The sequence below is a fragment of the Lytechinus pictus genome, chromosome 2 (assembly GCF_037042905.1).
Source record: "Lytechinus pictus isolate F3 Inbred chromosome 2, Lp3.0, whole genome shotgun sequence".
In the NCBI taxonomy this organism is placed as follows: Eukaryota; Metazoa; Echinodermata; class Echinoidea; order Temnopleuroida; family Toxopneustidae; genus Lytechinus; species Lytechinus pictus.
The window spans coordinates 44377804-44393191 of NC_087246.1; the positions used below are offsets into that span (position 1 = coordinate 44377804).

Genomic DNA, 15388 nt, shown 5'->3' on the forward strand with positions numbered 1-15388 from the left:
CAAAGTTCTGGTTATTTGAAATAAGGCTTGAATTTCCATAATTTCATTAAATAAACTGTTTTCACCAGTTTCCCACAGAAGCTATCGCATGGGTAACAAAAGACTTAATGCATGGCTGATCGTAAACAAAACGGAGTGTCGAGTGAGTTTGAACGCTACCCTGTAAAACCTCTTCATTTTATGAAATTATTGAAATTCAAGCCTTATTTCAAATAACAAGAACTTTGTTATTTCTTGACCATTTTCTGTAATTGAGGTATCAAATTAAAGAGCAGATATTGAACTATTTAAAAATGTGGTTTTCCTTTTGAAAGCCAGATACAACCCGCCAAATGAGTTTTTGGTATCCCCTCTTCAAATTGTTTTTGCTCACTCATGCGTGAAGGAGAAATAATCTAAGTAATATCAGATGAAAGAGGAGATTCTAAGCTTTACATTGGTAGGTCATTTGTCTATTTTATTTGTGATTAAGTTATGATAAATCATCGCTAAATCTCGGTTTCGTTTTTGTGGGACGCACTGTATAGTTCAACTATTCTTTAAATTTTTGGCTACGTTGGGCATTTATTCCTCCCATGATTAAGGCACGGTAGATTTCATAAATGGATCTAATCCGTCTGTTTGGAGGAGTTTGTAATCATTATTCTTTAATACTTTTAACTTTCTCCTACACATGGAGGAGATATAGTGAAGTAAAATGTAGTAGGCCGACGTCCAGCGGAACAACCGACGAAATAGAGACTTTCGGTCTGAAATGGACCAAAAGATTGCGCAATCTTTGTTTACATCTAATCTTGTCACATGTGGGCGTGATGCGATCATGGCTGCTTCCACGACTCTTCGATCCGTGAAATTGGATATCGCTAAAGATGGCATAGCAGTCGTCAGAATGATCAGAGGAGATAATAAATGGAATCAACCATTTTTAAATGATATGCGGGAAGCACTTGATAAGGTAGAAAGGTAAATAGACGATGACTTTGGCTTGATTTATGCCACTCACACTAATACGAGGTACCATATGCAAGTAACCGTAGCGTTAACCCAGAGAGCTCCAGCCCGCGTAGCGGGCTGGAGCCCAGACGCTCAGTGTGCAAACGGGCATTCAGGTGAGAGTACCGTGAAGTTTGGTCAAAATAATTTTGATAATACATAATTAAAACAGAAATTAAGCACTTACCACGATTGTATGGATGATAGTCTAACGAGTGGCAGTTTCCTGACATCGAGGCACAGACTGGAACCTCAAAAAACGATCAGTTCTGTCGCGGTAGCTCTCCTCTTTCAGAATTCAACACAAAATGGCCGATCGAGACCGAGGCTAGTATAGCACTAGCGCATATAGACTTTGTCAAATTCGCGCATGCGCCCTACACCCTCTCGAACGGCCATTTTGCTATGAATTTTGAAAGAAGGAGAGCCACCGCGACAGAACTGATCGTTTTTTGAGGTTCCAGTCTGTGCCTCGATGTCAGGAAACTGCCACTCGTTAGACTATCATCCATACAATCGTGGTAAGTGCTTAATTTCTGTTTTAATTATGTATTATCAAAATTATTTTGACCAAACTTCACGGTACTCTCACCTGAATGCCCGTTTGCACACTGAGCGTCTGGGCTCCAGCCCGCTACGCGGGCTGGAGCTCTCTGGGTTACCGTAGCGTAGGCTTTAGTAGCCACACGGTACATTGCACCTGCACAACAGTACGACCAGGGGCCTGTTACATGAAAGGGTCTTACGTAGCTCGTAGCCAGGCGGCTTCTTAATCTTGAGAGTAAAAATAATTTACTCACGTAGTCGTAGGCTTACTCTCAATGAAGCCAGGGGCCCGTATTCTGAAGTCAGGTTTAACTTAGACCACGGTCTAACTCTGTGCTAAAATTATGGGGAGCCAAAAATTCAGAAATTGTGTTTATATTGTATATTTCTTATGTTTACTATTTTGTTTCCTTTTGCTTTCATAACGAAGAAAAATACTTCAGTTATCATTCCCAGACAATTATGAACAATTTGGGGGTGTCGTGATAGGCTGCAGAGCCCTTTGAAGATTACAGCAGATGATGATGATGATGATGATGATGAGTTAATATATTGAACGTGTACTGTTAGGGATTTCTGCCCCAATTGGCTCTCCATAGTTAAACCACAACTTTAAACCAGGGTTTAATTTAAACCCAAGTTCAGAATACGGGCCAGGGAGTCCTTCCTATTCACCTACACGAAGGACCCCAAAACCTGAAACTTTCACCCCCGAGATTTCTACTTTCCTTCTAAAAGATCTAGCTCTAATAAAGTCTAAATCATGTACATGGGATAAAACTTCATTTCCGACATTTCTACGCTCTCGTTATTTTTAAACAAGAATTCATCAAAAAAATGAGAAAAATATTGTGAAAAGACGGAAGAGACTTGCCCGATGTTTACGCCGCCATCTTGTTTCTTATTGTACTTCCCCAACGTTACGGACGCTCAGCGTAGAAATGTAGGAAATGAAGTTTTATCCCATGTACATGATTTAGAGCTAGATCTTTTAGAAGGAAAGTAGAAATCTCGGGGGTGAAAGTTTCAGGTTTTGGGGTCCTTCGTGTAGGTGAATAGGAAGGACTCCCTGGCTTCATTGAGAGTAAGCCTACGTTAGTAAATGATTTTTACTCTCAAGAAGCCGCCTGGCTAGTCTTACGTAGAACCGTTCTGCGTAAGAACGAGATATCGCTCAACTGTTTCACAAAGCCGATTTGGGCGATACGAAGAATGGTCCTTGGAAAGACACCTCCAGACATGTCCTACGTAGGCATGATCTTCTTTGCACACCGCCCGCCGCCGTCGGCATTGAGAGAAAATGCGTTTACGGCAAGCCTAGACAGCTGACAGCCGTCTGTTTCAAGGAGTTTTTTTAAACATTTCTAATTTTTTTAAATTTCTCCTCGTACACAGACGGCTCGCTTTCGTGCAGCCACCATTAGGGGGTTAACAATGCAAAATCCCCCCGACGGGGCTCATCGATTTTTGTCTTTGTTTCATAAAAATATATAAAAAGAACTACCAAAATAAAGATTATTATTCCGTTTTGGCCTGAAAATGAAATGCACCAAAACAGGGAAAAATAAACTTAAAAGGGGAAAAAACAGTGACTTACTTCGGCTGTCGCGCAACTTCACTTCCATGTTTTATCCGAACTTAATACATAAACATATGGCCATTGAGTCCCCTGTACAGATCGAGCTATAGAACTATGGTCTCTGTATTTGGTGAGTGAAGCCAACGGAGTTCAGCGGAGCAAACAACAACAGAGACCGAAGCTTTTGGTCTACGGCAAGCCACACTGACATCACCTTTAAACATTTTTGGGGGGTCATTCCATTCGATTGCAGTCTGATGCATTTTATCTGGGATGGCGCCAAGTTATTTGTTGTATGGGGGCTAGTTGTCATCAATTTCAGCAAGACGACCAAAAGCGGAAGTCATTTTAACTTCTCTGGGTAATAGGCCCAAATAATTTTTTGGTATGTTTTCTTTTATTTTCCCTCCGTCTTTTCCCCACCCATATACCAGGTTTTTTTTCAATTAAACTTGAAATATCGAAATGGGCGGCAATCTCTCTGACCCCTCATGCTTTCTCATTAGATAATCAACATTTAAAAAAAAATCATGTATGGTAAAAAACGTGTTTATAATGTTCAGCAAAAAAAAAAAAAAAAAACATGATACAAAACTAAGATGTTTTTTACTAAACATGCTAAATCATTTATTAATTTTTATTTCGTTTTCATTATAATTATTTTTTCCTGAGATTAATTTCAATCAATGAATATTAATTGTTGGATTTGTGCTAACATGAGATGATGAATGAAAAAAAAAATCTGCAGTAACAAAATAGCTAATTGAATTTAAGATATAGATAATGCCTATAGCTTACGAACCCATCACGGCATAACAGTCATTACAAATGAAGATAAGTTCACCTATAAAAGATAAGTGGCAAAAAGAAGCTGCTGAAAACTGCTTATCTAATAAAAGAGAGCCAATGGAGTAAATTAGAAAGTCAAAAGGGGCCTAAGCTTTCGATCCTAGCAGAATCTTCGTCGGAGACAAAATGAAAACATCATTTTGCCTCTGACGAAGATTCTGCTAGGATCGAAAGCTTAGGCCCCTTTTGACTTTCTATAAAAGATAAGATTATGGAAAGTCCGTTATCGGCCCCTATGTCATATAAAACAAACAGTCTCGACTCCTCAACTTTAAATGTTGAACATGTATTTTTTTTTATTCTTAAAGCTTATATTCTTATATAAACTTCCATAAAGTTATCATTTAAATATGACCAACGTGTATGATCATCATTTTTAGCATTGTTTCTTTAAATAGTATTTTCTCCATTGCAGATAGATTTTACACATTTTTCTATTGCAAAGCATTACTTTACCCACTTGGTCATGCATAGCAGCAATTTTCATATTTTGCTTGTCTTCAGTTACTCGTCATGCAAAGGTATGTTACTCTAAACACTCACATTTGTATTTGTTGCGTTAAATAAAATAAATTAGACTTTTCACACGCAGCCTCTCATATTTTCCTTTTTAGTCTCGTACAATCAGACACGTTGATTTTGTTTAATCCATTCAAATCCTATTTTTACCTCAACAAATAACATTTAACGCATAATTTGAAAAATTATCATTATAAATAAGTATTTTGATTATTAAAAAAATCAAAATATTGAATTTATAATGTCGAAATTACTTAATTCAATTTTTATGTCGGACAAGGCCGGGTCTCTTTTGTTGAAATATCAATGAAAGTTGTCTCTAAAAGGACACCGTGTTCTAAATAAGGGAAATAATGAAAAATTTTATTTTATCCAGATCATGTTTGTGAATCTTTAAATTTTTTCTCTTTTTACCTCATAAAGTAAGCTCCATACATCAATTCTACAATCAGTAATAAATAGAACATTATTTGATCTCCATTTATTGAAATATATGATTTTTATGAAAAGTCGTCATTCCGAAATAAAAGGTTCAGGTGGCGATGAAGACTATATATTTTTCCGATACTATCAATATCAAACAATGTCTCGGACTTGGAAGACAAAATTGCCTTCGTGAAACAGAAAGCGCTGATTGTCGCCAATCTTCCTATCTAGGAAGAATGGTCCTAGGACGTTTTACGTATCGCTCATCTCGTCGTGCAACAGGCCCCAGATGGTGGCCTGTATTTGTAGAGAAGAAGAAGAAGGAGACATACGTGAATGGAAAATGCGAATTTTTGGTGTACGCAAGTAAATAGGGGATATCACGTTTTCGTGATGAGTCTCTATGGAAGTTCATGCTTCCAAATTGTACACGAGGGTTATAATAAGGACTACCGGTATCTTAATCTATGCTTGCATTGTTTTGTCCACGAATTGGCTCTGAAATCTGATTTTAAGAAGAAAACAGAATTGCAATAATGCTGTGGTGGCATACTCGTAATATAGCCCCTGCTCAAGAACAAAATTGTAATTGATCCTATAAAGTATAACCTTGTTCGTAGGATGAGTGGATGTAATCTTGAGTGTAAGTGTATACAATATTTGCGTACCAAATAAAAATAGACCTAGGCTAGAGTAGCCAGGAGTTTCCGAGAGATTGATTCATATTACTGACATGTTTAATCTCCAGGACAGACGCATAGCCAGGGGGGCCCCCCCAAAAAAAAAAAACGCCCCCCAAAAGGAAAAAAAAAATGAGAAAAAGCGAAGAGAGAAAGGAGAAGAAGGGTATAGCTTTATTGTTTTTCTTTTTTTTTTTGTCAAAAGAATAAAAACCTAAACAAAGGCATTCTTTTCTCTCTTCAACAAAATTTTGCTTCCGCGCCTCTCGCAGGAAAAATATTTTAAATGCCTTTTCTCTTTGTTTCCCACACTTTTTTCCCCTCCCCAGCCATAGGACTCGTATATTCTTGCCAGAAATTATAAAGTATTCATGGGTGAAAAGAATATGAAAAGATTTTATTTTCAATCGCATTAATTGACACAAAATTTTGGCTCTTCGGAGCCGGTAAACACTACCGAGTCCCCAATGCTATTTCTTCTGCTTTTCAGCAAGCAATTTTTGACATAGTAGGCCTATCTTTACATTACCGTGCTATATGATGGAACTTAAGTTTATTCTATATTAAGTTTAAGTTTATTCTATAATGATGAAACTTAAGTTTATTCTATAATGATGAAACTTAAGTTTATTCTATATTGCTGCATATTCACCTCCCGTTTCGTTTTGCACCATTAATTTGAAATTTTGAATGTCACTGAAATTTCTTAATCATTCAAAAGGGAGCGTTTAGTATGAGCGAAATTACACATTTATTTTTCTTACAAAATAAATCACAGAAGTTTCTTTGATTCGCGTGCATAGGAATGGAAAAGTTCCTCTTCTAGCATTCCTTTCACAATTTGAGCTCTTTTTTCGTAGTAGAGTTATATGATCTAAGAATAGAGCAGGTTAAGGTTTCAGACTATGAAATTTAGAAAATTCAGAGCTTCAACGTCATTCGCGGGAAGGAATATACTCATCTTCTACTCTGTTTTGCGAGTTAAAGAATGTAATGTGGCTAAAGTTTTTGCAAACAAATCTGATGTGACCAAGGTAAACATTTTATACCACTTCTGTTCTCAGTTTTTATCAAACGTTTTAAGAGAAATTATCCTCAATCCTTTCCTATTTTTGGGGCGCTCATAATTTCTTTCGAAAACAAGATTTTTTAATCACAGTAAGTCAATTTAATTCCAGTTGATAAGGTAATAGAGATGCAAGAGACGTCTTCTTTTGATTTGAATTTGATGAGAAATCAAAAACTTCGCGCTCCGCGCGGGTGGGGGGAAAACTCACCCCTCCCTGGATTACCGGTAATAGTTTCTCTGCCATTTTATTCACTCACTTCCCCTCAATAAATTGTTGTTCAACTCACTCTTTTTGAAAATTGCACCCTTTTAAACCCCAGAAATAAAGACGTAAGATGTTTGATCTTCACTGGCCAAGGAAAGTTCTTCAGCTATGGACTGGATCTACATTGGATTGCCCAACAAACAAAAGATGTCACTAAAAAGTTTTTGACTGAAAATGATGCCCTCGTCCAAAGAGTTACATTATTCCCGATGCCAACCATTGCAGCTATGAATGGTAAAATATCTGTAATTATATCACAATTAAAGCACCCTAATATAAAGTCAACGAATCACCATGTCATAATATGCAAAGCACATTTCTGTATTAAAAGGATTTAAAGTTGATAATACTAGGCCTCTCTAACAATTGATTCTTCAAACTACTGTTTTTATTTATCTCCCGGTAAGAATACGTCAAATCTCTCTTCTCCAATGAGAGGTGTAGCGATACACATATTTAATCTTGTCTTTGATTTAAAAAAAGTCGTATACATTTTCCCTTATGATTTTTTTTTTATCCATGAGAAATGATAGACATTAATTCCTCCCTCTGTTTTACTATAGGTCATGCTTTTGGAATGGGTGCCATCTTTGCCCTGGCTTGTGATTATAGGGTGATGAAAAAAGGGCATGGCTGGTTCTGCCTTCCAGAAACCAAACTCAAGATCAAATTTTCTCCCATTACCCTTGAGTCTATCAGGTAATTATCCAGCTATAAATAGGCCTGTTAACTAACATGGTATAATTGTATGCATAATAAAACAACTTGTGTATAACAGGAAAACTTCAGTGCCAGGGGATTAGCAGACATAGAAACAGATAACTTACGCAAACTAGATTTCAAGTATCGTAGTTATTAATCTTTATTCCTAATAGCTTATAGCGAAATCTGTTTGTGTTCAAGAATGCCAATTTGTAAATACATGTATCTTAATAGTTGCACTGTCTTTTGACAATTTTATTTTTATATACCCCCTTTTCACCAATTATAGGCCTGTTCCATCTAACTGAATAAATTTTCCTGAATAAATTACACTTAATTTACCGTGTATCGGGCGCATGTATAAAAAATGTCCAATGCTGATGCACGCTTTTGTCACAGTGCGCCAAATTGACGCTTGTTACCATGGTTAGATATGCTATTTTATTAATGAGTCCACTGTTTGAAGAGTGAACTCATTAATTCAAAACAGTGGACTCATTAATAAAATAGTGTGGATAACCACGGCAACAGGCGTCAATTTGGTGCACTATAACAAAAGTGCGCATCAGCATTGGACAATTTTTAATATACACGGTAAAATAAGCGTAATTTATACAGGAAATCTGCATAAATCATGGACTCAACCGTGGGTTTTCAAAACCACCCTTGTGAATTTGGGCCATTGTGGATCAAACTACTTCCCCAGTTTGGAGCCAGCATTCATGAAAGTTTCCAGAAATATTCATCTTTGGTTAAAGATATGCAAGATTAATTTTCTAACTCTTTTGGTAACAGCATAGGGTGGGGTATTAATCACCGTAAGTGATATATTTCTGATTAAAACTAATCAAACCTTTTTAAACATGGTTTGCCATTGCTCTTGCACTTTAACATTTAAAATTATTTGCATCTTTAGAATTTTTCTGTTATAGGCCCTGATATTCACCAAGATGGCAGAATGCATTGAATTTTCACATTCTATATGAATGATATATGTATCTTTATTGTTCTCCTTTTGGAACTTCATATGAACATAACTGCAAACCCAATAAAACAAATTAGGAAATATAACTGCTCACTCGCAATCTTCAAGATGGTACATTTTGTTACTTACAATCTAGAAATTCACCTAACTATTCCCTTCTAGATGTTGATAATTTTGAGAAAAAGGATGCATGGTCATTATTTCAATTCTTTTTTTTTACTTAGACTAAAGTTACACAGATCCCAAACTTTGCGAGATGCAGCTATATTTGCCAAACGCTACACTGCAGAAGAAGCACTGAGGGCAGATATAATTGATGAAGCAGTAGATGAAAGTCAACTCATGGCGGCTGCTGTCCGCTATGGTAATGAGATTGCGGGTAAGAATATAGACAACCATTTTTATTAAGGCTTTGTCAGAATATGTTGGGGGGGAGGGGTACCAGTGCCCACCCATAAATTTTTTGGCAGACACCGGTGGAGCAATGAAATAAAGAAATGCATAAGAAATTCAGTCTTACCAAAGACTTAATATATTTAAGTATTTAACGACTATTTAACCTGTATTTCTTTATTTAAAACTTCACATGATGTTGAATTTCAAATCATTAATCAACCAAGTAGGTCTTTGGAAATAAGATTACCACACTTGTCAATTTTTTTACTTGAACATATTAGCCAATAAAATTATCATATTGTGTACATGTATGGCAATACCAATTTTTTCTACCTGTTAACAAGTCTTAATTAGTCCATTGCAGTTATACAGATAGATACTCTGTTACTCATGTAAGAGAAGTAAGCGTGTAAAAATGCATTCAAGCTGCTACATGTAGTTCTACATAAAATTACTCTTTCTTCGAATATGTAGGGCTTTATATTTGAAGTTGAGTAAAAAATGTATTGAATAAATTTGTATGGTATGTATGTATGAAAACTCCTATAGATGTCTTGCAACTTACCGATTAAAAACCCATTTGTTTGATATGTAATTTTGTATAATCCATAGGTGACGTACTGGACAGAGGTTGTGTATCGGCTACGAAAGACAAGCTGTATGGTGCCTCCATCAGGGCTAAAAGAGATGAAATGCTTCGGGGAATGACAGAGAAAGGCCAGGATGACCGGATCGATGCATTTATTCGGGGGGCCCAAATGATTACATCAAAGATGTAAAATCCAATCAAAGCAGCTGCCTAATTATTTAAAGTATTTAACCACTATTTAGATCTGTATTTCTTTATCTAAAACTTCACATATTAAATTTCAAATAATTATTTAAGGTCAAGTGCACCCCAGAAAAAAACCAAACAAGCTGAAAATTTCATCAAATCGGATGTACAATAAGAAAGTTACCACAATTTAAAGTTTTGCTTATTTTGCACAAAACAGTTATATGCACAACTCAGTGACATGCAAATGAGAGAGTCGATGATGTCCCTCACTCACTATTTCTTTTGTTTTTTTATTGTTTGAATTTCATTATACAGATTTGACAATCGGGACCAACTTGACTGACCCATGAAATGTTAAAACATTGGTAATACCACATGTTCAGGGAGAATAAAACTTTTTTTCACTGAACAACGGAGAGAAATTTGAATATTTCATATAATAAAATACAAAAGAAGTAGTGAGTGATGTCATCAGTCCCCTCATTTGCATATAGTATAGTGTAGTATATTAAATGTCTAAGAATATTTTTTTTTCAATCTTGCCTGAATTGCACTGATGTACAGATGGGGGGGGGGGGGGGGTGGCATGCCACCCTTGAAGTTTCGCAACCAAGAAAAAGAAAGAGAGAAAAAGAACAAAAAGGAAAAGGAACGAGTGAAATGTTATATTATTTGGATATTATGTCAAAATCTATTTTAAAAATTGATTTTAAAAAGGTCAACATTTTTGGATGCTTGCTTCGCTTGCATCTTTTTAAAAACTTTTGCTCCATCCGCCTTATCCGATTCCCTCAAGGTGTTTGGCTCATTATGCTGAATTGAATCTACTACAGGGTTCCCAGCTGCTCATTAGGAAAATCCGGGGATAATTATTTCACTTTTTCCAGTCTGGGAATATGACAAAATTACCCAAATCAGGAAAAAGTTCGGAATTTTTATTGGCCCAACAATCGAAAGAAGTCAGTCAGACTGTATTGTATTGTATTTTGTTTCATAAGATATCAAAACAACATCTATTTGATGACTGGCTATGGGGGAGGGGGGGGGGGCTGTGTACTAGTTTTAATAAGATTCACGTAACAAAAGTTTTATATGGCAAATAGTTCACTGCAACAACATAGAAAACATGTGAAATTGGAAGTGAGATGAAATAATTATGGAACTTTGAGACGCGATGATGATGATGCACAGCATTTGTATAGTGCCATATATCTGTCAAAGACATTCAGAGGCACATTAGGGGAAAATCAGGGAATTTGTTTTCTTGAGAAGCTGGGAATCGTGTACTTGGACTTGGATGAGATAAAATTGAATTTCAACCATATTTGATTTATTAAAAGAAATAAATTCAGTTACTCTCAATGAATAACTGACCTGTCTTTGATACATAATGGACTGTAATTATGAGCAGCTGAATCAGGGATTTTGATTTTGAATCCTGAACAAACCTCTTGCACAATGATAGTTGCACCTTCTACTGTAAAGACCCAGACCGGACCCAAAAATGAAAATGACAAATCATATACCAATCGAAAGTTTATAGACTACAAAATACAGTAATGTAAGCTTTTTTCACAGCTTAACAGCTAGGTATTTTGCTTAAGAACAGCTCCAATTATCACTCTTAGAAAACAGGCTTTATTGTGCTTTTCACCGGCCTCGAGACCGTGACGTCACGTTGTGTGAGAAGTGTCGTGATTCCATAGGTTTGTACACAGAAAAACTGGGTGATTTTTTTTGCTTTCCGGATTACGCATTTCATTTTCTTCACTTCTATCACAGAGTGATATCACTTATATTTTTGTCACATGCTATGAAATCTACAGTTCTGGACTAGTTTTTGCCATATTTTATTTCCTGCTTATATGGCACAGATTTCAATTCTATCTGCATTCAGATTATGTGTAACAACTTTTCCTGACAGCAATTTAGGCCCAATAAGAGCCAAACAAAAAATCACACAAAAAAAGTAGTGAATAGTTGTAAGTTTCCCTCCATTTGGACACTGAATAATTGTGACTGCCATTTTCATCTGAAAATGAAAAAACAAATGAATTCATAATATGGAAATCAGAAAAATCACCCAGTTTTTGTCTCGCCTGCATAGCAGAGCGAGACTATAGGCGCCGCTTTTCCGACGGCGGCGTCAACATCAAATCTTAACCTTAGGTTAAGTTTTTGAAATGACATCATAACTTAGAAAGTATATGGACCTAGTTCACGAAACTTGGACATAAGGTTAATCAAGTATTACTGAACATCCTGCTTGAGTTTCAGGTCACATGACTAAGGTCAAAGGTCATTTAGGGTCAATGAACTTTGACCATGTTGGGAGAATTATTTTCAAAATCTTAACCGAAGGTTAAGTTTTTGAAATGACATCATAACATAGAAAGTATATGGACCTAGTTCATGAAACTTGGGCATAAGCTTAATCAAGTATTAGTGAAGATCCTGCTTGAGTTTCAGGTCACATGACCAAGGTCAAAGGTCATTTAGGGTCAATGAACTTTGGTAAGTTGGGGGTATTTGTTGAATAACCATCCTAACTCTGAAGTTTATGGATCTATTTCATAAAACTTGGGATATAAGAGTAATCAAGTATCACTAAACATCCTCTGTGAGTTTCAGGTCACAAAACCAAGGTCAAAGGTCTGTTAAGGTCAATAAACTTAGGCCATGTTGGGGTAATTGTTGAATTGCCATCATAACTTTGAAAGTTTATGGATAGAGTGAATGAAATGTGGACATGGGTGTATTTGACCATATGAATGTTGTTTTTGTGAATGATTATTTTATAGTAGTTTTCAAAGTTAGCACTGCTGCTATATTAAATTGCGTAATGCAGGCGAGACTGCCAGAGGCGTTTCACTTGTTTATACATAAACCTATGGAATCACGACCCTCCATACACAACATGACGTCATCATTTTCATGCGACGTGGGGGTGCTCAATCGAAACAAGTTCAGGAGGAGCGATTTCTTATATTTCTATTTAATTTTTAACTAATGGAAGGAGATATATGTAATATTTTTGGTATATTTCTATTCTATGAATCATTACCTTTCTGTTGATGTATGGTTGTTTTTACCCCGGTCAGGGTCTTTAAGGTTTTCTTATGCAAAGTTTACTTAGTTTTGCAATTTTGGATAATTCTAATTTTGTATCATATGTGAAGAAAAGACTGTGGCATAAACTTAGTGTTTATTTATGTTTTTCAACATTCAGCTGAACTTGTATTCAATGTCCAAAACCTCAATGTAAAGCCGTCAGGTTAGATTTTTTCTTTCTTTGAATTTTATATGAAAACTCATTTTAAATCATTCAACATTACCTAGAGAAATGGATCATTTCAAATTCATATTCACTGCCTTTAATAAAATTTAGAAGTATATTGTTAATAAAAATTATTGATGAACCAAAATTTGAATTATTTTGCCACTAAATAAAATTTGAAATCAGTAATACAATGCATGAAATGCATAATAATGAACAAAAATTACACTGCACATTCACACATAACACATATTTCTAATTGGTGCTAAACAGGGCTATAAGGAAAATGTGTTTGGGGACATGTGTTTATGTCAATCTACCAGTAACCAGGATTGTTAGTGGTAAATACAGTGTATTGCATTTTCTGTTAATTTGCTGTCATTTGTGAGGCTAACAAACATGGGCCATCCCAGTATTCATTATGAAAAATGTGAATATTTCATATTTGTCAAACCAGTGTCACACTTTTGTCTATGGATATTAGGGGATTACAGATACACCTTCACACACACTCGCTGATAATTACTGAATTTGTAATTTTCACTTCTAATTTGTATACCTTTATATCATTATTTTAGTATTGCAGTTTGTATATTATGCCTATTTCTGTACTATGATATTTTATGAATAGGTTAACGATTGACGCTTTTGAATCATTGCATGCGTTTAGCATGCTTTGGAGCCAGCAGAATATTGAAAGTTTAACATAGCCAAATGTAATTTGTATCAATCAATGTTTCTTTGTGTGCCCTCTAAAAGCCTGGGTGATATTTCTGAGATCCTATTTTATCTTAATTTCGTTTTTAAATCATCTTAGATCTTAGCTAAAATGTAGATAATATGGTTCTTATAATACTGATTCAGATAGATTTTAAAGGGTTTCTAATTGCACTTATTTTATTTGAGATGAAATGGCTTTTAGTGCACCACCCATGTCCCTTCAAATAATCTGAGCATACTATTGGGTATTATTAACTTTATTGTTAACTTATTAACTTTTAATATAAAGCAATATTATATTCTACTAAACGTGCTCAAAATTGACAGCTCATAATAATATTCTAAAGAACTTTTGTCAAAAGTCTGTGCCGAGTCCGTAAAGGGGTACTCCAGGCTGAAAATTATATGAATTTAACAGATAGAGAAAAATTAGACAAACAAAACACTTTAAGTTTGATCAAAATTAGACAAGGAATAACAAAGTTATGGCACTTTAAAGATTTGCGTAATTCCGGTGAAACAGTTCTAGGCATGTCTTTATGAATATTTAGTGAGCAAACTGATGTCATATCCCCACTTGTTCTTTTGTATTTTATTATATGAAATCAGGTTTATTCAACTTTCTTCCTTCAAGAACTATAAAAATTGGAATGACAACTGATTTAGTGCATTAGATATTAATTTCTGCAATTTATTTCATGACAAGGGAGACATCTTTCACACATGTATGAAAAAAATGAAACAATTATGATTCCATGTAGCAACAAAAGAGAAAGCAAAGTGGAGATGTGACATCAGCCCACGTAATGAATATTCATGAAGACGCGTATATAACTGTTTTCACAATACACTAAACTTTTTTAATCCGATTTTGATGAAATTTTCACATTTTGCTCTGAATTTTACTCTTTATTTATTTAGTTAAAAATATTCTCAGCCCAGAGCATCCCTTTTAGCTGGAATCCTGCTATGTGGGCACTATGCGACTTCTGATAGCTGCTTTCCTGTTTCCCCCGTCTATAATGAAATGTGAGAAATGGTAATCAAATGACGCTTGCAGTTTCCTGTGGGGGAAAAAACACAACTCTGACTTATAACAAGGTACCTTACACCAATGCTACTTGTACATGGGCGATTCCACGGTCAGTCGCATTACACTCATATATGTCTTTTTTTATACTTGATGTCATTTTTACAGGGGTTAGTCTTTCTGTCAAGTTTATACTGTCAATTTATCTTGAAAACCGAGGCTTTAAAACAATACATTCAGGAAGGTTGTAGGCTGTACATGTATATTGTGGACGCCATGACATCATAAAATTCGGTCCGTCGCACAAAAAGGACATGGAAAAAAAGTGAACGATTACTTTTTAATAGCTCTTTCAAATCAAAACTCTTTAACAAATATCAACACCTGCAAAACCTTACTTACGTATAAAAGTCTCAAATAAGACATTTGAACTTTGAGTATTTCTTGTGGATAGAAAAACGCTAGTCAGTCGCATTACACTTTGTCCGGCACCACAAATTTGACATCTTTTAAACTTTCCTGCATGTACATGTATATTTGAAAATTTTCTATGAATATGATGTAAAATGATGAC

The 15388-nt window shown here is 35.4% G+C and overlaps 1 protein-coding gene across 1 annotated transcript; it reads left to right on the forward strand.

Annotated features, from left to right (window-relative positions):
- The first annotated feature begins 560 nt into the window (after window positions 1-560).
- On the forward strand, window positions 561-11861 carry LOC129271563 (uncharacterized). Its single transcript, XM_054908890.2, has 5 exons — window positions 561-963; window positions 6982-7160; window positions 7490-7625; window positions 8838-8992; window positions 9622-11861. The coding sequence occupies exons 1-5, from the start codon at window positions 755-757 to the stop codon at window positions 9786-9788; spliced, it is 846 nt and encodes a 281-aa protein (XP_054764865.2). The 5' UTR covers window positions 561-754; the 3' UTR covers window positions 9789-11861.
- Window positions 11862-15388: the final 3527 nt, after the last annotated feature.

Coding starts and splice junctions, on each gene's coding strand:
- LOC129271563 (XM_054908890.2), top strand. CDS start 755: ATGGACCAAAAGATTGCGCAATCTTTGTTTACATCTAATCTTGTCACA. Junction 964..6,981: donor GCACTTGATAAGGTAGAAAG/GTAAATAGACGA, acceptor TTTAAACCCCAG/AAATAAAGACGTAAGATGTT. Junction 7,626..8,837: donor ATTACCCTTGAGTCTATCAG/GTAATTATCCAG, acceptor TTTTTTACTTAG/ACTAAAGTTACACAGATCCC.